Below are 24,993 nucleotides of genomic sequence, written 5' to 3' on the forward strand. Positions count from 1 at the left end.
CCAGGTCATCCATTCCTAGACGGTGTCATCTAATTCACAGTTGGCCCACAGTATTCCACCACAGGAAATTGCTTTTTAACATACTTTATTTCATCATTTTTTTATGGAAAACTATTTAACTCATATTGTAAGCAAGAGTATACATCTTAAAGAAATCGGGAGAATAAATCTTTCAACAACTCATCAGCTGTTGTCAAACAAAGGACTCTAATAAAGAAACTAATCTTTGTCAATAGTACGCATCTTATTTACACTGAACAAAATTATAAATGCAACACTTTTGTTGACCAATCAAATCCTAAAACAACTATTATTTAGGATGTATTGTACGTTTGAGTATTCAGACACTGCCAGTAACTCCAACTCAACTGAAATGGTCCTGAAGTTTGTACCTTTACAACCTTCTTTCCCTTAGCGGTTTGAAATACCATTTTGTCAAAACAGTACTCCACTATAATACCATACACTACTCCATCAGGACCACTTAGGCCAGACAATAGGTTTTTTTCTAAGAGCTTCACTGGAACTAACACAGCTGAACTGTGCAAAGATCTAGTTCTTGTGGCTTCTTGATGCCAAGACAGTGCTCTCTGAGTGTGTGTGTGCCAGTCTGAGTGACGCAACGCAGCAGGCGCCGTTTGAAACCCCTCCCACATGTCTTTGAGCACAATGACCACTGACCGATATCCCACTTGGGACAAGGGTCCCCACATGCCCTGGTGGGAACAGGCCTCTGTGAACTGTCACAGTCTGTGGCTGTTTTGCCCTCTGTGTCTGTGCAATGAACCAGTCTAGTCTGGAGCCCAATACCACAGGAAGCTGTGCACTCCTCCCAGCTCCCCGTGGACCACTTGTTCGGGGGCAAGGACTTGTGCAACGGCCCCTTCAGCACCACCTTGTTGCTGTCAATTAAGACGCTGTTCTGTGACTGGCTCCTCTCTTCTTTTCTCAGGGTCTTCTCCTTGTGGTGCTCTTGAGACAGATAGAAGGTGTAGCGGATTCGGGGTGGGGTCATCTTCCCCACTGAGAGGACCTCCACGGTCAGGGGTTCCTGAAGAGGTCTGGTGGCCTGGAGGGTCTCCACAGCACTAGTGGTGCCGCTGTAGCGCATCAGGCTGCCCTTCGTAATGATATCCCGCTCTACCGCTGATACCACATAATTCCCATTCAGGAGGTATTTGCCATGTCGGTTTTTCACTGCTAGGTAATTGTCATCATTCACCAAGCCCCTGTAGCCGCGTTGTCGAATGTCTATGTTGGATGCTCCCACGGGCAATGTCAGCACAAAGTTATAGCCATGTCTGAAAAACAAGATTGTTAAATGGGGGAAGGAATTGTTCATGCCTGAACAATCCCTAGTCGAGGAATAAAAGAAGACAGGTTTGGCCTGTGACACTAGTATGATTATAAACTGTAAGACACTGGTACGATTATAAACTGTAAGACACTGGTATGATTATAAAGTGTATGACACCGTTAAGATAATAACCTGTATGACACCAGTATGACTATAAACTGTATGACACTAGTATGACTATAAACTGTATGACACTAGTATGATTATAAACTGTATGGCACTAGTATGATTATAAACTGTATGACACTGTATGACACTAGTATGATTATAAACTGTATGACACTAGTATGATTATGAACTTAAAAGTAACAAATTCCTGTATGTAAATTTAACAGCACACTGTGCGCCATGACTTACTTGGGTCTGGTGAACAATCCGGATACTTTTTTGCAATTTCGGTTGTCCCCGCCACACACACCACACTTGTCATACTTTTTGTTGGAGCTGAGCTTGCCATCGCAGCCAGCCTTGATGCATTTCCCCATGACACATAGTGCAGAGGTGTCAGGTGAACAGGGTGTTCCATCAACAACCTATAGGAGCGAGAAGATTTAAAGATATTTTTAGTTAGAGAATGTCCATTTGTCTGCGCTCTCTTTGATTGAGTGAGTGAGCTAAAGAATACAGAGTGGAGACAAATTCCAGTATAAATTACCAAGAATTGATGCACAATATTTATTCAGGAACTATTTGTACCTACTAAAGACCTGCACAGTAAACAAGCACTCTCACTAGTATTAGAGCGAGTGCTAAAAGAAAATAAGGTACGGCATTAGTTCTTGGATTATGTAAACACTTGTTAACATACAACAGCTGTAAAGCCAAAGTACTTGCCTGCAATTTCTCTCTCTCTCACTCACTCACTCACTCTATACTGGACTATCATAGAGGGATAGTCCTTTTTAAGCAAGGTTCTGGCAGTCAAAATCCTTATAACATGACTCATATTAGATTGGTTTTGCTGGTAGTAGCTTACAACAGTGTGCTGGTTTGCTTTTCATGGATTGGGACATTCATTAATATGTCCCACATTCTAAGACATTCAGTGTGTTTGTTGTTGGTGTTTTATTGGTTCTGTTATAAAAGGTCAGGAGAATTTATAAACAAGTCCAAGTTCTGATAATGTTAAAATGTCCTTAGCAAAAAAAGTATTTCTTAACATTCTTCAACGGCTAGTGCAAGTTATCACCTTGGAAGCGAGAACATAGAAGTATCCAGTCCCATTGGCCCTGCATATGAGCTTGCACTTGTCCTTGGGTGACACTCCAGAGTATTTGGGGACCCAGACCACAGATGATGAGAGCCTGTTGGTATTAAGGCGGAATCCATTGAATGCCTCACACTGCTCCTCACGGAAGCTTTTGCCTATGGATGGTATGTTTGTTAGTAATGTGGATCCATGAATTACACATCCATGAAAATAATGTCATGGCACACTTTACTGAAACAACATGTCACCATGAGTACTACAGCATGCTTAGGTGATATGAGGCTAATTACATCTGGTGCATTTCCAAATTAGAATTAAACAGTGAAATTCACATTCAAAGGTGAAATTACACAGTTGGATTTAGTTGATGTATTTAGCTTACATACAGGGACTTCAGTTTAGGTTTACCTACCTGATTCTGGGCAGGTGTCAAAATTGCAAGAGCGATACTTTACTCGGACTCCTTGGCAGTATTTGCCCCCATATTCTGGAACAGGGTTGTTGCAGTCTCTTTTGGCCAGCTGAACTCCTCCTCCACATGTTCTAGAACATGAGCCATATACACCCCACCTCCCCCATTGACCGTCCACCTGTAGGAGAACACAAACACCTTTTATATATATTTTTGTATATACATTTTTTTGATCCCATGTATGTTTGCCCAGTGACAAAGAAATGGTAGGTTTATTTGAACAGTGAGATACAGAATAACATTAAAAAAATCCAGAAAAACCCATGTCGAAACTTTTATAAATTTGCATTTTAATCAGTAAAATAAGTATTTGAACCCTCTGCAAAACATGACTTAGTTCTTGGTGGCAAAACCCTTGTTGGCAATCACAGAAGTCAGATGTTTCTTGTAGTTGGCCTTCAGGTTTGCAGACATCTCAGGAGGGATATTGTCCCAATCCACTTTGCAGATCTTCTCCAAGTCATTAAGGTTTCGAGGCTGACGTTTGGCAACTCGAACCTTCAGCTCCCTCCACAGATTGTCTAAGGGATTAAGATCTGGATACTGGCTAGGCCACTCCAGGACTTTAATGTGCTTCTTCTTGAGCCACTCCTTTGTTGCCTTGGCTGTGTATTTTGGGTCATTGGCATGCTGGAATACCCATCCACGACCCATTTTCAATGCCCTGGCTGAGGGAAGGAGGTTCTCACCCAAGATCTGACGGTACATGGCCCCGTCCATTGTCCCTTTGATGTGGTGAAGTTGTCCTGTCCCCTTAGCACATCCCCAAAGCATAGTGTTTCCACCTCCATGTTTGACGGTGGGGATGGTGTTCTTGGGGTCATAGGCAGCATTCCTCCTCCTCCAAACACGGGGAGTTGAGTTGATGTCAAAGAGCTACATTTTGTCTCATCTGACCACAAAACGTTCACCCAGTTTTCCACTGAATCATTCAGATGTTCATTGGCAAACTTCAGACTGGACTGTACATGTTCTTTCTCGAGAAGGGGCCTTTGCAGGCGCTGCAGGATTTCATTCCTTCACGGCGTAGTGTGCTACCAATTGTTTTCTTGGTGACTATGGTCCCAGCTGCCGTGAGATCATTGACAAGATCCTCCTGTGTAGTTCTGGGCTGATTCCTCACCGTTCTCATGATGATTGCAACTCCACAAGGTGAGATCTTGCATGGAGCCCCAGACCGAGGGAGATTGACAGTTCTTTTGTGTTTTTTCCATTTGCGAATAATCGACATGGCAATAATGTTGTCACCCTCTCACCAACCTGCTTGGCGATGGTCTTGTAGCCCATTACAGCCTTGTGTAGGTCTATAATCTTGTCCCTGACATCCTTGGACAGCTCTTTGGTCTTGGCCATGTTGGAGAGTTTGGAATCTGATTGATTGCTTCTGTGGACAGGTGTCTTTTATACAGGTAACAAACTGAGATTAGGAGCACTCCCTTTAAGAGCATGCTCCTAATCTCAGCTCGTTACCTGTATAAAAGACACCTGGGAGTCAGAAATCTTTCTGATTGAGAGGGGATCAAATAGTTATTTCACTCATTAAAATGCAAATCAATTTATAACATTTTTGGCAAGCGTCTTTCTGGTTTTGTTGTTATTCTGTCTCTCACTGTTCAAATAATCCTACCATAAAAATTATAGACTAATAATTTCTTTGTCAGTGTGAAAACATACAAAATCAGCAGGGGATCAAATTTTTTTTTCACTGTATTTACAGGTCCGGAAATATTTGGACACTGACACAAATTTTGTTATTTTGGCTTTTAACCAAAATAAATTCATGTTACAGTTAAATAATAAATATGCGCTTAAAGTCGCTCAGCTTTAATTTGAGGGTATTCACATCCAAATTGGAGGAAGGGTTTAAGAAATTGCTCTTTAATATGTAGCCCTCCCTTTCTGTTTTGAAGGGACCAAAATTGGACAATTGACACAAAAGCTGTTTCATGGACAGGTGTGGGCCATTACTTCATACATTTTTCATCAGTAAAGCATGTAAAGGGTCGGGAGTTGATAACAGGTGTGGCATTCACATTTGGAAGCTGTTGCTGTAAACCCACAAAATGCGGTCAAAGGAGTTCTAAATGCAAATGAAACAGGCAATCCTTAAAAACACCCAAGAGATAGCAGATAGATTGCAGGAACATTAGGAGTGGCCAAATCAACAGTTTTGTATGTTCTGAGAAAAAAATAACACACTGGTGAGCTCTGCAACACAAAAAGGCCTGGACGTCCATGGAAGACAACAGTGGTGGATGATCGTCTTTCCATGGTAAAGAAAACCCCTTCACAACATCAAGCCCAGTGACGAACACTCTCCAGGAGGTAGGCATATCATTATCCAAGTCTACCATAAAGAGAAGACAAATACAGAGAGTTCACCACAAGGTGCAAACCATTCATTAGCCTCATGAAGAGAAAGGCCAGATTAGTTGGAAAAATCATCTAAAAAACCAGCCCAGTTCTGGAACAGCATTCTTTGGACAGAGGGTGTGAGATGGCATGGGCATGCATGGCTTCCAATGGCACTGGGTCACTAGTGTTTACTGATGATGTGACAGAAGACAGAAGCAGCTGGATGAATTCTGAATTATATAGGGTTATATTGTCTGCTCAGATTCAGCCAAATTCAGCAAAGTTGATTGGACGGTGCTTCACTTTACAGATGGACAATGACCCAAAATATACTGTGAAAGCAACCCAGTAGTCGATTAGACAATTCTGCAATGGCTGAGTCAATCACCTGATCAACCCGATCGGGCATGCATTTCACTTGCTGAAGACGAATAAACAACAACTGAAAACAGCTGCAGCAAAGGCCTGGAAAATCATCACAAAAGAGGAAACCCAACGTTCGGTGATGTCCATGTGTTCCAGACTTCAACAGTAATTGCCTGCAAAGGATTCTCGACAATGTATTAAAAATTTACATTTTATTTATGATTGTGTTCATTTGTCCAATTACATTTGAGCCCCTGAAATAAGGGGACTGTGTATGAAAATGTTTGCAATTCCTAAACGTTTCATATGATATTTTTGTTCAACCACTTAAATTAAAGCTGAAAGTCTGCACTTAAATTACATCTTGGTTGTTTCATTTCAAATCCATTGTGGTGGCATACAGAGCCAAGATTATGAAACTTGTGTCAGTGTCCAACTATTTCCAGACCTAACTATTTGCACACTTTTCAAAACAATTAAGGTAACACATAATCATCACTGTATAACACCAAGTTATTTAATCTTCTGGGATATCAATCTGTCCAGTTAGGAAGCATAAGTGTTTGTGAATCAATGTCATCTGTTTTGGTGCAAATGAAAGTGACAACAGGTGCACTCGAGCAGCAACAGCAAGACAACCACTAAAAAGGGAATGGTTTTGCAGGTGTTGGTCACAGACAACTGCTCTCTCCTTATTCTTCCTGACTGATTTGTCCATAGTTTTGCATTTTGCCAGTGTTCTTGTCACTACTGGTGGCATGAGGCGGTACCTGCAGCCCATTCAGGTTGCACAGGTTGTCCAGCTCCTCCAGGATGGCACATCCATACGTGCCATTGCAAGAAGGTTAGTGGTGTCTGCCAGTACAGTCTCAAGAGCATAAAGGAAATACTAGGAGACAGACGTGAAAGAGCCTGGAGACGCCATGGGGAACATTATGCTGCCTGCAACATCCAGCATGACCAGTTTGGCAGTGGGTCAGTGATGGTCTGGGGAGTCATATTCTTGGAGGGTTGCACAGACCTCCAGTTGCTAGCCAACGGTACCCTGACTGCTGTTAGGTACTTGGGTGGAATCCTCAGACCTATTGTCAGACCTTACGCTGGTGCAGGACAATGCCCGGCCTCATGGCCAGAGTGTGTAGGCAGTTCCTGGATGACAAAGGCATTGAGGCCATTGACTGGCCCTCAAGTTCCCCAGACCTTAATCCAATTGAGAACCTCTGGGATGTAATGTATCGTGCCTCCAAAGATGCCAAGGAGCTCACTGATGCCCTGATCCAGGTCTGGGAGAAGATCCCCCAGGGACACCATCCACTGTCTCATCAGGAGTGTGCCCAGACATTGTCTGGAGTTCATTCAGGTACGTGGGGGCCATACAAACTACTAAGTCACATTATGACTTAGTAGTTGGAACAATCTGTGATTTCAGTTGTTTACTTGGATTTTGGGTGTGAGTCCTGCCCTCAATCAGTTGGTGATTTTTGTTACATAATTTTGTCCTCAACAAATTATAAAATATACATTAAAGAATTTGATCTTTAATATATTTTGTTCATCAAGACCTGATGTGTGATTTAGGTTTACCCTTAATGTTTTTGATCTGTGTACAGTTGTACTCATATGTTTGCATGCCCTGGCAGATATTGTGACATTTTGAAAATATGACTGATCATAAAATGTATTTTCTTCAAGGATAGGGATCATATGAAGCCATTGTATTATCACCTAGTTGTTTGGCTCCTTTCTAAATCATATTGATAACAGAAATCACCCAAATGGCCCTGATCAAAAGTTTACTTAACCTTGAATGTTTACACCTTGATTGACCTGGCTGTGTGGCATGGAGCATTGTCTTGTTGGAAAAAACAATTCTCAGACAGTCAGAGCAGAAGGAAGTGGGTGTTCTTCCAGGATAACCTTGTACTTGGCTTGATTCATGAGTCCTTCACAAAGCCAAATCTGCCTGATTCCAGCCTTGCTGAAGCATCATCACCGATACTCAAACAAAATCACAGAAATCAAATCTTTAATCAAAGTTTAACAAGAAAACAAATATTTTTCTCATATGTGTGCCATAATTATTGGCACCCCTTGATTTATTTCTTTAAGCAACCTCACTTTGCCATGATAATAGCTCTTATCCTTCAGCATAATGCGTAAAGAGGCTGGAGGGTACACTGGAAGGGTTCTGACACCATTCCTCCAAACAGAATTTCTCCAGATACTTCAGATTCCGAGGTCCATGATTCGGGACTCTCCTCTTCATCTCAACCCACGGGTTTTTGTATGGCATTTAGGTCAAGTGACTGGGATGGCCATGGCAAAACCTTGATTCTGAGGTCAGTGAACCATTTTTGTGTTGATTTTGAGGTGTGCTTTGGATCATTGTCTTGCTGGATGATCCAACCACGGCCCTTATTAGGATTCCTGGGAGAGGCAGTCAGGTTTTAATTTAACATTTGCTGGTACATGATGGAGTCCATGATACCATGTATCCTAAAAAAATGTACCAGGGCTCAGAATATTTACTATTGTTGAATTGTGAAATCATATTCATCCTGAGACCAGTTCCTATGAAAATCTATATCAATAACTGAAAAGACTGCCGACACGGAGTGTGCTCACCTGGGTCCTTGTGTAGTTGTTCTTGTCAGTGCACGCCCCTCGAAAGCAGAGCTTACTGTTGCCACATCTGGTGCCGTCAGCCCATGGGAAATGGCGTGTCTGGCAGACCAGCTGGCCTCTGGCATTCCCAGTGCACCACAGCTTGGAACAGGGCTGCATGTATGGGCAGGGTTTGGAGTCAGTACCGAAGGCCAGCTCACATTGGCGGTGGAGGCTGTAGCTGGTGCCTGGAAGGCTCTCAGGCAAAGCCAGCAGATTCTGGGGCTGATCCAGAAGGCAGTCCCCTTAAAAAAAAACATTGTTTTTTCAGTTTTTTAAAATGTTCATAGCTTTCTCAGTTAAATAATTGTGATTTTCAAGCCAATTTGTGATCTTTTTTTCATATTTAAATTTTTTTTTTAATTATTATGTCAGCCCATCTAATTTCTTAAGTAAAAGGTTGAAAAACATGTAAAAAAAGAAAGAAATATATAAAATATAAATACACCTTGTGACTGTTCTACTTAGCTTAATTACACTATTTGCATATTGTAAAAAAATACTGCACACTGTAAGGGTTTGAATACAGACTGAAAATGAACTTTGATTTTTTTAAATTAATTATATTATTATTATTATTATTTCTATGTCTAATTACATATTGATCACAATTAAGTTATTACTTTGTTATGACTGTTGGTTTTTCATTTAGTTTCTTCTTTGAAGCAAAATAACCCAGGTTGGTAAACTGTGTTGGCAGTGTGATGGTTGAAGACTAAACATTTTAGTCAGCTGGTGCAGGAAACACTTTAGCCAGATGTTGAGTGGGGCCCATGAACTCCAGTGCTATTACTGCTAATTATACAACCTTGTTCAAGAACTACAATCATAATAAGTGCTTACATTTGCTGTGGGGGTGAGAAGATTATTTTTTTTTTTAAATGGGGTTTACATTTTTATAACAGCTGTAATTACCACAGGTAGAGCTGAAACACGTGCAAACGCATGTACACATAAACCATATGCACACAGTCACATTGTTCGAGAACTGTAATTTACAGAGATGTTTAGCTGACTGACCATGGCCTCTGTCCAGGAAGTCTGTAATGATGGCTGCGCTGCATACAGACCAGGGGTTGGCACGGTCGATCTGGATTAATGTGGGGGACATCATGTGGTTGTCCTTGAGCTTCCCAAACACCTCCTTGCAGGCATTGACATTGTCATGGGGCATGTTAAAGACATGGCCTGAATGACAGAAGAATAGAACCCGGAGGGAATACGATTAGAAAAACAAGAAAATCTGGAAGAAAGGTTTAAGTGGTGGGTATATTTAGATTTTTTTCTGATCATCTGTTAATAATCACAATTACCCTCATCATAATCAATGCCAGTGATTTATCAACAAACTCCAGTGTTGTACTAATTTTAGGATTATTTAAAAAGGAGGTAAAATCACATCCCTGGTCAACAGGTCTTTGAGATCTATCTACTTTTGAGTGGTGGTTAGGTTGCAACTATTTCATCCTTTTATTGAGTTTTCAATGTGTTTGTTTTGCTCAGCCAACATACACAAACAGTATCAAAATTAACGACAGACTATGTAAATGATTGTAAGACCCGGAAATAACACACTATATGGCCAAAAGTATGTGGACACCCCTACTGATTATTGAGTTCAGGTGTTTCAGCCACACCCATTGTTCACAGGTGCATAAAATCCAGAATACAGCCATGAAAACTCGATAGACAAACGTTGGCAGTACAATGGGCCATACTGAAGCGCTCAGTGACTTTAAACAAGATACTGTCATAGGATGCCACCTTTCCCAGAAGTCAGTTTGTGAAATTTCTGCCCTACTAGATTTGCCCCGGTCAACTACAAGTGCTATAATCGTGAAACGGAAACGTCTAGGAGCAACAACAGCCCAGCCACAAAGTGGTAGACCAAGCAAACTCACAGAGCGGGGCCACCGAGTGCTGAAGCTCGTAGCATGTGGCTATCATCTGTTGCGTTCCAAACTGCCTCCGGAAGATATATCAGCACAACAACTGTGTGTTGGGAGCTTCACAATTGGGTTTCCATGGCTGAGCAGCTGTATGTAAGCCTCACATCAATACGCGCAATGCCAAGTGTTGGCTGGAGTGGGGTAAAGCATGCCGCCACAGGACTCTGGAGCAGTGGAAACATTCTCTGGAGTGATAAATCACGCTTCACTATCTGGCAGTTTGATGGACGAATCTGGGTGTGGTGGATTCCAGCAAAACTCTACCTACCGGAAGACATAATGCCTACCATAAAGTTTGGTGGAGGGATAATGGTCTGGGGCTGTGTTTCAAGGTTAGAGCTAAGCCCCATAGTTCCAGTGAAGGGTCATCTTAATGCTGCAGGATTCAAAGACGTTTTAGACAATTGGGAGCTTCCAACTTTGTGGCAACAATTTGGTTTCGGAGTGCAATGTCCAATAAGTTCATACAAATGTGGTGGTCAAGTGTCCACATACCTTTGGCCATTTTGTGTATTTCCCAAAAAAAAAATCAATATTTAATTTGATGTGATTTTGTTGTTACGAACATCTTTTTCATTTGCATTAATTCAAACTGTGTCATTCAATGCGTAGAATATTGGGACAGTGAAGCATATTTTGTTGTTTTGACTTGACCAGTTGTTTCTGTTTAGTCAGGTGTGCTCTGTCACATGAACTGTGCAGACATAGGCTCTCAATGTCTAGTCTTGAGTCTAGTCTTTATTCTAGACTTTGCTTTGGCATCTGGAGTCTGCTATTGATATGTTCTTACATGAGAACCAAAGAGGTGTCAAAGAAAGTGAAGGATGCTATTATGAGACCTCACTGTACTTAATAAATATACAAATCTTATGCTTACTAAAAATACCTATTTGGAACATTGAGAAAAACAACAGTAGCAATTAATTAGTGAGCTCAGCAACTGCAAACTGTCTGGTAGGGCAAGGATGAACATAGAATGCTCACCATAATGAAGGAAAAAACAACACTCTGACAGATCAGGAACACTCTCTGGGAGGTAAGCATGTATGTGTTAACCACTACCATCGACAGAATACTTTATCAGCAACTATAAATGTTACAATATAAGATGTCAACCACTAGTCAACCACTATATGTCAACCACTAACCACTAGTTGTCAACCACTAGATGTTAACCACTAACCACTAGTTAGTTTCAAAAACAGGATTACCAGACTGCAGTTTCTAAAAAACAAAGTAACTCAAAAAGCCTGCAATGCACTGGAAAAAGGTATTGTGGACATACAAATAGTACCACGTAGCAGGGAGACGGCAGGAGGAAAGTGTGAAAAAAGGAACTGCCCAAGATCCAGAGCACATCACTTGAACTGTGAAATATATAGATTTATAAATGTAACTGTGACAACAGCAGCAGAATGAATTCTCAAGTACACAGAAAAAAAAAATTCTGCTAAAGTATAAGAAAATGTGTCCAAGCTCATTGGACAGCATTATACAGCAAGACAAGGCCCCCGAACATACTGCCATAGCACCTATGGAGCTTTTCAGGGCCAAAAAGTGGAACATTCTTGACATCCTCAGATTCCCTGAAATCAGGGGTTTGACAGTATTGTATATTTCTAAATGGTGAAAGCAATATGTATATAAATACCCTTAAATAAAACCTGAATCTGTATCTTAGTTTCAAAAGCAATTATTTGATTTAAAATGCAAACTGTTCAAATATAGAACTAAAAGAAAAAATACAGAGGGCACTATTTGTCACAAACTTTGTGACATAACTGAACCCGCCCCCCCTCCTCTTATATCAGATTAGAATTGGTAAAGTAATGTTGGCATGCACATTCAGACTCAAGGTCTCTTGGGGGCAGTTCCCAAATGGAGTGATTTTGTATTTTCTATGGACTGATTAACATTTTTGTCACTCAAAGTTCACTTTGGCGTTAGTAACCCAGAAGTGTACTTGGGGTATTGACATATTTTCTTTCCTGTTATATCTGAATCATACCCATAATACACAAGAGTTATATTCACTCACCCAGTTCATGAGCAGTAGTGAAGGCCGAAGGGAGTCCATCATCTTCGATGACAGAGCAGCTTCTCTTGGGATCACACATAGTACCCACGTCTGCCATGCCTAAGGTGTCACAGGTAGTCGCTCCACACAAGTCCTATTGAAAAAAAGCACCATCTTAATCAATCAATCGAATATATTTAATAAAGCCCTTTTTACATCAGCAGTTGTCACAAGGTGCTTATACAAACACCCAGCCTGAAACCCGGATGAGCAAGCAACAACAGGGTTGATGCACAGTGGCTAGGAAAAACTCCCTAAGGGTTGAAACTTAGGAAAAAACCTAGAGGAACCAGGCTCAGTGGGGTGGCAAGTCCTTTTCTGGCTGGGCTGGGTGAACATTTTAAGAGTACAAATGGATGTGGGCTATGTCCAGATTCTATAAAACATGATCCAAGCCAGATGGATAAGGACAGGGACAATCAGTTAGAGACCCTACTCCCCTTACTCCACAATAATATAGCAGCATTAAATCTCAGGGCTGAGACGGTGGTCCAGTGACATCTGTGGAGGCCTCGGACAGGGCCCAACAGGCAGGAAGTCAGTCAACCTACATTGCCAAGCATCTAACCAAAGGGACACCAACCAACCACAGCCACCCTGAAAGAGGGTTGAGTATTGCCCACAGAGTTCTCTCCCAACAGACCCTTGGTGATGTTAATCAGGTGTCCTGAATAACATTTGCTTCTCTAAAGATCTGGAACACCAGGTGTGGGCCCTCAGCCCACACCTGGTGAAATGTTAAGGACTGAATAGTCGGATATGCTTTATTGTAGTGATCGACCGATATTGATTTTTTTATAACCGATACCGATTATTTGCATGTTTATGTACCCGATAACAGATATGCAGAACCGATATTTATTTACTGTTATACTTCTGTTTTTGACAATTATTACAACACAAATGAGCTGAACAAACCATTTTATTTATAACAATAACTCCCTCCTTGCATACAAAACAACCTTTATATTTATACACAAATAAATAGAGGGGTCTGAGTCCAAAAAAATAAAAGTGCACTGCTACTAAGTGTCTTTGTTTTAAAATAAAAGCTTTGTTGAGGTAAAAAAATAAAAATAAAAAACAGGTAAAAAAATAAATAAAATAAAGCACAAAAATGAAGTGTAACTTAATACTCCCAGTTAAGCAGAACTAGGTTGTAGTGTAGAAAACAGAGTCTTTCAGCATTCTGCCCTGTAAGCCTGCTTCGTTTGTTTTCATAAATGGCTCCCACTTCACTGAAGACTCGTTCACTGGGCACCGAATGCGGTGGGGGGCAAAGGAACTTTCTTGACAGACGAGCAAGAATGGGGAACCTTTTCTCATTTTGTTTCCACCATTCAAGTGGCTTGCCCATCCTCCTATCAATCACTGATTCTGAAAGGTACTGCTGAAGCTCTCTTTCAAGGCTAGACCCACCAACTTCAGAACTAGTAGCACCAAGCAGAGTATCATACATCTCATCAATCAGTTTCTTCTGGGTTTCTTCTGTACGGGGCCTTTTTGAAACTGTGCTGGAATCATCTGACTGTGTTCCTTCACCTTGTGCATTGTTGTCTTGCTCTAAGGTTTCTGTCTCCTCCTCAAGCCAAACTTTTGCATTCAACAGTGTGGTGTCCGATGAAAAGGCATGTGCCTTGTACCTTGGATCCATAAGACAGGCAAGGACTGCACATTTCACCTCCTCCACTTTTGCAAACCGTCGGGTGAGACTCTCCAGCATCTCCTGTCTCATTGTTTTAATCCCATGAGAGGAGGGACCTTGACTGCTAAGCAACATCTTCAGAACTTTGACAGATGGAATGATGCATGATGCTGAACTCTCATAGTGGCTCATCGCAAGAGTGACCTCTTCCACTGGAGAAAGGGTCTCAATAAGATTGCTGACAATACTCCACTGATCAGCACTCAGGCTAGTGAACCCACTATGCTCACTGGCATATATGTTCAGAGCTCTTCTCTGCTCTTGCATCCTGACCAGCATGTGCAGGGTGGAATTCCATCGGGTCGGGACAGCCTGAATGATGGCATGTGCAGGTAGCCCAAGATCCTGCTGGATCACTGCTAAACGCTGTTTAGCTAGTACTGAATGATTAAAATGTGTAGCACAGCTTTTCAGCACTGACAGGATATTTTGGACAGCTCTTTGTGAGTTGAGGCCGTCATTGACAACTAGCTGTAATATGTGGGCACTGCAGCTCATGTCAGGCAGTTCAGCAATTCTCATACCTTTAACAATGTTAGCACCACTGTCCCTGAGAACAAGAACCACTCTATCTTTGTCAATGTCCCATTCTTCCAGCATGCCCAAAAACATCTCGCTAATGTACTCTCCAGTGTGTGATCCCATCATTGCTTTTGTGTTTAGAATTACTTGTCTGCGAATCCACTGATCATCAATGAAATGGCATGTCAAGCTCATTAGGGATTCAGTTGTACCGGACCAGCAGTCTGTAGTAAAAGCCAAGTTATAACCTGCGTTATCAGGCTTAAGCAGTGCTTTAACCTTCTCAACGATACTGTTGTGAATACTGGGGAACATCTCTGTGCGATAGAACTTCTCACTCTTCAGAGTATATCTTGGTTCTGCAGTTGCCATGACTCTCTGGAAGCCTTTATTTTGAACCATGGTGAAAGGCTGATTGTCTGTAGCTATCATTTCTGTAATCATCCTGTCCAGTGTTTTTGAGCGGACATCAGTAGTCTTCCACTTTGTCTGCTTTTCAAACATCATAGGAAGAGATGCTTGAATGTGGCTGGATGTCTTTGCCTCTTCAGCATCTCTTTTTTTCTTTGCCTCTTCAAAGATAGTTGAGTGATGTATCTTTACGTGGTTCCACATGTTGGAGGTATTTTTTGTTGTTGTAGATTTTGACCCCATGCTTACGTTCATTTGGCATTCTTTGCAAACTGCTACTCCTGCCATTGGCTGAGTGAAGTAAGTCCATACCTCACTTAGATTTTTCCTCCTTTCAGTCATCTTAAAAAAAGTGCTGAAAGTTAGCAGTTTTTCATGTTAAATTAAATCTTCAAGTTACAATAAAAAATATATTACATTATATAATTTATATCTAAATTATACATATGATGTATAAGCATTATCAGCAACAATGTTAACAATAGGCAAAATAAATGTTAAAAGTTAAAAGAAATGTTTTTTTTTTTAAACAGTTTTAGAAGGTTTATATGCCATTTAATAGGTTTAAGAGTGAGGAATAATTCACTGGGTAATTTTAATTTAATTCATTGAATAATATTAGCTGGAATATATAACATTGTCAGGAAAGTAACAAACAAAACAGCATACATGATTGCATTTTCTCAACCTACTCAACCGCGATCGCGTGTTGAGATAATAAATCATTTCCACAGAGCTGCATTTATTTAGATTTGTATTAACTAAATAATGGTTATGTAGTAAATCAAATGATTATATAATTTAGGGGGTTTACGAGATAATCTTGTCAAAAATGTCATGCAGTGGCCGTGCTTGAGGCTTCCTAATCATCAACCCATTCAAGTGCTGAGCAATATGAACGAACTTTTTTTTCCGAGACTATATATAAAGTTAAACAGCACTTGTCAGTTGGCATTTTATGATCCACATTCAATCTAACGTTATATCATGAAATGCCAACTGACAAAGTGCTGTTTGACTATAGCTGTTTGACTTGTTCAACCGCGATCGCGCATGGAGATAATAAATAATTTCCACAAAGCGGTAGGCTATATTTATATGTGTATTAGCGAAATAATTATGTAGTAAATGATAATATAATCTAGGGTGTTTAAACAAGATAATCTTGTCAAAAGTTTAATTCAGTGGCCGTGCTTAAGCCTCCTGATCATCCGTTAGTTGCTATGCAATGTGAACAAACTTTTTCTTCTAGACTAATAGTGAGCAAATACAACACATAGAGAATTAAATTCAGCGCTTTTATTTTCAACATGCACTCATTCATGTCTGTTTTATTTAATTCATGTAAAGTTACGTCTTTATTGGGGCAGGACATGACGAATTACACTACATGACTCAATGAGTTCGTCTCAATTGTTTAGAAACAAGCTGCATAAATTAACTATATCAGGAATTTGTCTCAGATCTCATTTGTGCATGTCTTATTATGTTAAATGAAGTTGATTAATTAAAGCAAACCAAGTAGAACATATACTTTACCTGTGCACTGAGTTGTTGTTGACTGATCTCCTCAGACGCCCGGGCTGCAATGGCGGAAATCTCGAAACGGCCACAAGATGGCGCCGTTAATCGGCGAAACCGATATTACAAAACCGATTCCCGAATATGGAAAAATGCTTAAATATCGGGAAAGATATCGGTAAACAGATACATCGGTCGATCACTACTTTATTGTACTGTAGGGGTTATGGAATAAATTTGACAAGAACGTTGTAGAAATGTTTGTCCTTCTTGCATGTCTGACAACAACTGGCAGCAACTCCCAGTCCATTCGATAATTTTGCATTGATTAAGTGGGAAAGTTCATGTCCTTTGTGTTCGCCAAGGTAAAGTAATGCTAATGACTATTTGGGCGGAGTGTTTTAGATTTTAGGATAAATAGCCATATCTCCATAGTTCTTTGAGTTTGTCATTGTTCAATAGACCTCACAACACATCGTGTTGTAGACTGCTATTTTAGGAGTTTGTCAGCATTAAAGAGACCTCCCAACACATGTTGGGACACGTCTTATAGCTTACTATCTGAGTTTGGTCTTGTTAAAGAGACCTTCTGACACATTTTGTTGTAGTGTACTATTTACCCAAAGACTTGTAACTATGCTCTGTATTGTAACTGTGTTACTGGATTGAAATAAATTGTATTACTTGAATATGGATTAGGACGGCATCACTCGCTCATCTTTATACTCAAGTTCGTAGGGCTACTGATAATGAAACAGTCTAAGCGACCAGACTTGGTATCCCGAAGTCCTGGGTTGTGAAAGTTTCTGTGTAGCCCCAGGAACACATGCCATTTTATTGTACAGTTAATGTAAAATGACCTACACCTTATGGGCGCTTATAATAACTGATACAAGCACATGCACATACGTAAGTCGAAGTGACCAGACTTGTCTTCCCTGAATTCTGGGTCTCTGAGCAATCTGGGACCCATGCCATTGTGAGCATCCCTGAGTTCTGGGTAGTCCCAGGGACTCAAAATGAGAAATGCTCCCCTGTACTCGGAGTTGGTCGCAGGTTTCCATGGTGCAATGGCGATCCTTTTTTTTTGTGGGTACACAACAGCGGTGTCATGTCTCCCCAGCTATGGTTGCAATCGACGGCAGAGGTACCGAAACGTGTCCTTAAACATTCGGAAATTCTTTATCCACTGGGCCTCAGTGAAAGTTGGAACCACGGTTTCCCACCACTCCGTTTTTATATTGTGTACCCACACGGATGGAGAAACAAGACACATTCTTTAGTACTCGCATATCTGAAACACACACAAAAAGGTGCCAATAATAAGTCAAAGTAACATTATTCCCAATTGTGATTTACTTAAACGTATATAAGCCTACTAAACAAATCTTACCATTATTGTTCTTTGAGCGCGATGGAGCAAATCCGTCTCAGCCATCTCATGGTCAATCTCCGCGATAACTCGTAAAATCTGTTCACTTTATTTGTATTGCAACTCGTCTAGCATTTCGGGCATTTTGAACCTGCTTTGCTACTGCTCGTCTCTTTTCCACCGTTGACTCAATGACCACATTTGCAAACCAATAAATCATGATCAACACAACTTGAATCTCCTCCATGGTTGCTGTCATGTTGCAGTGTTGTATAAATAATTACAGATGCATGTCTGTCGCTTTGCATAGCGTATGGTACATGTCAGCAGACTAATTTGCCTAATATTCGCGGGTCTTTAGACCGCGGTGGAAGGTACCCTTTAGTTCCTTGAGTAGCAGTTCCTGGGACTCAAAGATCCGGGTATTTTTTGGTGGAAACGCAGCTTTTTTTTTTATTTATTTTTTATCTCCCAGTATCAGCGACAGTTGAGAAGTGTTTATACTAATTTCCAGTGAGCGTGCAGTGATGGAGTTCGGGGAACACCAATGGCAGGGCAGACATTCTCTGTATCTTGAAATCCCATCTGTTTTCTACTCGCTAGCTAAAAACTCACTCGCTAGCGAAAATAAAAATTACGAAAAACTTATAACCGCTGTCCCCATTATTTAGTATGCTTCTCTGGCTTCATACAGATATACAATGTAATTCTAAAAATGGATGCATGGAAGGTTTCAGAGATCATTGGGATCACGGGTGAGTGATGTATGCATAACGTTAAAGTAAATTGCTATTTGAAACTGTTAATAAAATCATTGACATGGCATCGTCGTAATACATTTTTTTGTAGTAGAGTCACGCAAATACTAAATACTTAGTATTGCTGGAATAAATTGGGAAGATGCGCCACGCCCGAGCGGGCAAGTGTGCACACGAGGGAAGGCTCAGCGACAGCTAACCAGAGATTGAGCGATTTGCGAGTTGAGCGAGAGGACTGTGTTCACGTAGCATTAGGTTTGTGTCAAACACAGCGCTAGGCTTTGATGCCAAAAATGCCTTATTTGGTCTCATCAGACCGTAGAGTCTTCATCCACGTTGTCTCAGTCTACCACATGCCATCTGGCATAAAACTCTCCCATACACATCACTTCTGCGAAGCACCCGGGACAAAGTTGCAGTATGCAGTCTCCCAGCTCAGCCGAGGAAGACTATACCTTCTTTAGATTTGGTAGCCTCCCTGACTAGTGCCCTTCACGCCTAGATACTCTGTTTTTGAGGATGGCCCGTTGTAAACAGATTTCAAGTTCTGTCATATCTCCATTAATTAATAATTGACTTTACTGTGCTGTTACTTTACTTGGATATTCGATACCTTAAAATTTTTCTTAAATCCTACGCTTGATTAGTACTTTTGAAGAACATTATTCTGGATTGCTTTGCATGTTCCATTGTCTTGAGTTTTTGTAAGGAATTGTACTAATAAACTCTCGGACCTCGCAGAACTAAGTGTACTTAACTGCAAATCATGTGAAACCCCTTAATTGCACACAGGTGGACTCCATTTCAAGTAATTATGTGACTTCCTAAGAAAGTTGGTTTCACCACAGCTTCTTCAATTATTTTATAACAAAGGGGTTGAATACCTATGCAATCAATTATCTACTGTTTATTATTATTTATTTGGAGCTACACTGCACTCCATATGTATTGCGACAGTAAAGTCAAAATTGCTATTTTATTCAAGGCATTTTGAAAATATGATTAAAAGATAAATATGAGGCAAAATACAGAATTTATCCTTCAAGTACTGTATGTTTCAAAACGTACACTACTTTTCAGAAAATTGGTGTCACCCATCAATTTCCTTGTTTTCCATGAACATACATTAAATGAGTTTGAATAGCAAATATAGTAACTGAGAAGGTTAGAAATAATGATTTTAATTGAAATAATAATTGTGCCCTCAAACTTTGCTTTTGTCAAATAATCCTCCATTTGGAGCAATTACAGCCTTTCAAACCCTTTGCATTCTAGTTGTCATTTTGTTAAGGTAATCTGAAGAGATTTCACCCCATGCTTCCTGAAGCACCTCTCACAAATTGGATTGGCTTGATGGGCACTTCTTACATACCACATGGCCAATCTGCCCCCACAACTGCTCAATTGGGTTGTTATCCGGTGACTGAGCTGGCCACTCCATTATAGACAGAATACCAGCTGAATTCTACTCCCCGAAATAGTTATTGCATTGTTTGGAGCTGTACTTTGTGTCATTGTTTTGTTGTAGGTGGAAATTGGGTCTAATTAAGCGCCGTCCACAAGGTATGGCATGGCGTTGCAACATGGAGTGATAGCCTTCCTTCTTCAAAATCCCTTTTACCCTGTACAAATCTCCCACTTTACCACCACCAAAGCACCCCCAGACCATCACATTGCCTCCACTATTCTTAACAGATGGTGTCAAGCACTCCGCCAGCATCTTTTCTTTTTGTCTGTGTCTCATGAATGTTATTCTTTGCGATCCGAACACCTCAAACTTAGATTTATCTGTCCATAACACTTCCCCCTTTTGTCCATCTTAATCTTTTCTTTTTATTGGCCAGTCTTTGCCACTCTGCCTAGAAGGCCAGCATCCCGGAGTCGCCACTTCACTGGTTGAAGTTAAGACTGGAGTTTTGCAGGGACTATTTAATGAAGTTGCCAGGTGAGGACCTGGGAGGTGTCTATTTCTCAAACTAGACCCTCCAAAGTATTTGTCATCTTGCTAAATTGTGCACTAGGGCCTCCCACGCCTCTTGCTATTCTGGTTAGAGACAGTTTGCACTCTTATGTAAAGGGAGCAGTACACAGCGTTGTATGAGATCTTCAGTTTCTTGACAATTTCTTGCCTGGAATTGTCTTCACTTCTAAGAACAGGAAATGACGGACGAGTTTCAGAAGAAAGTTCTTTGTTTCCATTTTGAGCCTGTAATCAAACCCACAATTGCCGATGCTCCAGGTACTCAACTAGTCTAAAGAAGGCCAGTTTTATTGCTTCTTTAATCAGCATAGCAGTTTTCAACTGTGCTAGCATAATTACAAAATAGTTTTCTAATTATCAATTAGCCTTTTAAAATTATAAACTTGGATTAACACAGCATGCCACTGGAACACAGGACTGATGGTTGCTAATAATGGGCCTCTGTACACCTAGGTCGATAATTCATAAAATGTCTGCCATTTCCAGCAACAATAGTAATTTACAACATTAATAATGTCTACACTGTATTTCTGAACAATTTGATGTTATTTTAATGGACATAAAACTTGCTTTTCTTTCGAAAACAAGGACATTTCTAAGTGAACCCAAACTTTTGAACAACAGTATATATGTTTTAACAACTAAGAATAACTGTCAGAGTCCCACCCTGCATTTTATGTGGGCATAAGTATTGGGACATTTGGCTCACAGATGTTTCTAATTTCCCCGGTGTTTCCTCTGGCATTGTGAATTATCTTGAATTACTTCTTATGGTTAGAACATAAACTTTAGTGCCAGATAGATCTCCAGATGACAAGTAAGCACTTAACTTGATTTAATTCTGTACCTCATGGAAGTGACCCTTATAGTACTGTTCGTCAGATGCAGACAGCTTTTGGGGTTTTCAACTGTGTTTTCTGTCTTAAGCTAGTTGAGTTTCTTCAAATTTCTTGATGACATTTCTTCTAGTCATCTCACAAGATGTTATTTACTTTTTGGACAATAGAATATATTTGTGTTAGTTTTCATTATATTAAGTTGTTTATATTCAAATACCAAATATTTTCCAAATATTTTCCAAATATTCTTCTTATTTTTTTTTTATCCATATTGGTATAATCCTGGAAATGGGAATAAACAAGTTGGAAATCTAGATTCTTTCAATGGCCTACAGCTCAGGTTAGCCCCAGGTAACAACTTGTCTTGTCACTGATGTGGCCAGTTTCATTCCACTCTATTAAAAGGGCAATATGTAAGATAATTCTACTACTAGAAGAAATGCATATAAAAATTACCAGTTAACATCTGCAGTTCATTTTTTCATTTGTTTTTAATGTTTCAAATGAGCTTTTTCTACAAATAATTTCTGAATGCCTCAGACATTCCCCATTTAAAACGTCTCGCTGGTCCGTCTATCAGTTTGTATTGACATGTAATCTCCTTTCACTCTCTTTTGACACTCAGTAATATCCTTCCCACCCTAAACCACCGTGGACTATTAAACAATTTAGGTCTCGTTTGATAAGGGAAGAGCAGGAGAAGACACATTTTATTTTTTATTTAGAGACAGGATTCTAAACAGCGCCCCTTTAAAGTAAAACTAGGCTTCTTGGCATAATGTTTAAAATGACTGTGAGGTATGCATAACACCACAGGTAACAACGTCAGTCCTAAGCACATTAATTGCACACTCATTTAAATGTTTTGCATTTTGCACAAGAACACCAATGAACCAGAATACATCCAGTTAAGGAAGGGTTAATGGAAAACCAACAGAAAGTCTGAGTCCAGGCTAAGGGACAGAAAATAAAGTATAACAGCTGGAAGTGAGTGCAGAATCATCACATAGAAATTGATACTTCCATCCCACTAGCAGTGTGTGTACAATCCTAGCTATAGACCAGGGCATTAGTGCAGATTTCTATTGAGCCTTCCAAACCCCAATAACACTGCCAGAACTAGTGAAAACACTGAATGGTCTGTACCTTTGGCATTTCTTACTTCAGTTGATAATACATGAAGTATATGCAGTTTCACAATAGAAGTGAAAGATTATTTTCTATGTTTCATATTGTTCTTTTTTTTCATTGACCATGTATTTGGGCTCTTTGAACAAGAACATACGTGGAAAAACGTATGCTATGTGTTGTATGGTTAGAGAAAGGACAGTACCGCAAGGACATTTGGCACCCCGGCCAGGCGTCTCCACGTTTTTTCTCGTAATGATGCATTTAGCAAAAAAATGTATAATATACATTTGTTTAATTGACTTATGAAAATGATTCGAACTCATCTACGGTGTCTTGTAATTGCTGTCAGGCTGTGTGTGACAAATAGGGATGTGTATATTAAAGCGCACTTATATTTAATTTGAACTTACTGATGTAAAAACCTGATGATTGCTTACCTGTTTAGTAAATAGGATTGCAGTGTCCCAGTATTCAGGGTGCTTATCGTTATTTTTGTTTAACTTTTTCTGCCACGAACAGAAAGTGCGTAAAGTTAGGGCTGCATTGGTGGAGACCTTGGGTCCGTTGTCTGCTTCATTGATCACCATGAAGCCCACTACCACGATGTTTATGGAGTTATGGATGCTAGCGTGCTTGTACAGCCTAGCAGCAACAGACATCAGGGTCAACAAGTAATGTTTCAGGTCGTCCCCGTGGAATTTGGCCATAGACTCATCGGCGACTACAAGAACCTCCACAAACCTAGGGACTGAGGCAAACCTTTTTGATCTTCCCAAGGTCCTCAACATAGTTTCGGTCAGACTACTTATCTCCAGTACTCTCGTGTGTTTATATTTCTCCAAAGATGCTGACATGTTTTGGTTCAAACCTGGTCCTACTCCACACCTGCTCATGGTGGAATTGGCGCCGGGGCCTCTGTCACGTCCGCGGCGACGTATGACATGTGTTGTTCTCACGGTATTAACGGTGTGTCCTACTCCTGCACTCTCGTTCCCAAGCTGATTGATGAAATATTCCATGCCCCGGTACGAAAACGCGCCTTGTAAGCCTTTGCACAGGCTTAGTGCTGCATACGAGCTCTGATCTGCATTGACATCACCAGAGTAGAAGCAGTGGTTCAGGTCTGGAGGTGCAGAGAAAGATGATGCTAAAGAGGGGCTGAGAGGAAGGATGTTGGGCGCAATAAAAGTAGAATCCGGTGAAAGGTTGAGATAAAATTCTTTCGTAAACGCAGTTATTTTAAAAACAATGAGTTGGTCATTCTTTCTTTCATCGGTGTGTCGAATACGCTTATGTCTTTGTAAATGTTGATGATCTACTCGAACAGGTATGCAAAAATCTATTTCCATGCAGTAGTTTAATTTAGGCAACATAAGGACGTCCACAAAAATGAATAAAAACACTATAAACATAGACATATTTGTACTGTACAACAAGTAGGCTTTTATCTATCGATTAATCCACTCATTGGAGGTAGGGTAAACACGTCTGCATGAGAGGTTGATAATCCAGTGCGCTGTGGCACAGAGCCGCAGCTGGGTGTCTTCACAGGAAGAAAGACCAAAATATGTGACCCATTCCCATCTTGAACCAGATTATTGAAGCCAGCCTGCTCTTTTGACTTAGCACGTTTTACTCGAGTCATGTTTATACACATGACTTGTCAAATGAAATGCGGGGAGGTGCTAAAAAGCTCATTCTAGACATATCACGGTCCAGCATGTGGCACAAGCCTAATGTTCTCCCTTAACCTGGTCGCTGTAGTAAAACACTGTAAGGTATGTTCTTCTATTCATGTGAAACTATACAGTACTTAATTAACCAATTAAAATCGTATACAAAACTCAATTTCGTATAGCCTAGGTTACCGGACATGCGTCGACGCGTAATGACAGGACGTTACACTACACATTGATTGACAAGTAATGGATTGTGTTGCTCATTTTCTATTAGGCTACATCTTTGCTCGACACTTATTCCTAATTTGCTGCCGTCAGTGACTGAAACAAACTGCAAAGGCCCTCCAACGACTACTTCAGTCACACCTAACTACTTCGAAAATAAACTAGGCTACAAATAAACTAAAAAAAGAAGCAGGTGCAATCATCTGATAACTGCTAAATGTATCTGTGTGTCGTTATTTAATAAAACATGTAGTTCTATCGAATTATTTAGTTAATAACAATTAAATATCAAAAATAAAATACATGAAATATTGCTCAATTGTTCGGACAAGACCGACACATGTTTCGGACATCAGAGTGCATGGCTGGCCTTCACCGCTACTAAAGGACATCGATTTA

At 40.4% G+C, this 24,993-nt stretch overlaps 1 protein-coding gene across 2 annotated transcripts; it reads right to left on the reverse strand.

The window, feature by feature from the left end:
- Positions 1 to 125: 125 nt before the first annotated feature.
- Positions 126 to 24,196, reverse strand: LOC105024044 (A disintegrin and metalloproteinase with thrombospondin motifs 15). Of its 2 annotated transcripts, none has more exons than XM_010893683.3 (8): positions 23,128 to 24,196; positions 12,412 to 12,544; positions 9,445 to 9,612; positions 8,386 to 8,669; positions 2,980 to 3,157; positions 2,547 to 2,722; positions 1,715 to 1,890; positions 126 to 1,301 (listed from the first exon to the last, which is right to left on the reverse strand). In XM_010893683.3, the coding sequence occupies exons 1-8, from the start codon at positions 24,106 to 24,108 to the stop codon at positions 527 to 529; spliced, it is 2,871 nt and encodes a 956-aa protein (XP_010891985.3). In that variant the 5' UTR covers positions 24,109 to 24,196; the 3' UTR covers positions 126 to 526. The 2 variants fall into 2 exon arrangements, with proteins under 2 accessions (XP_010891985.3, XP_010891986.2); XM_010893684.4 differs by lacking the exon at positions 23,128 to 24,196 and adding an exon at positions 19,037 to 19,508 and having other exon boundaries at positions 128 to 1,301.
- Between the last annotated feature and the right edge of the window lie 797 nt (positions 24,197 to 24,993).

The sequence above is a fragment of the Esox lucius genome, chromosome 1 (genome assembly GCF_011004845.1).
Source record: "Esox lucius isolate fEsoLuc1 chromosome 1, fEsoLuc1.pri, whole genome shotgun sequence".
NCBI classification, from domain to species: domain Eukaryota; kingdom Metazoa; phylum Chordata; class Actinopteri; order Esociformes; family Esocidae; genus Esox; species Esox lucius.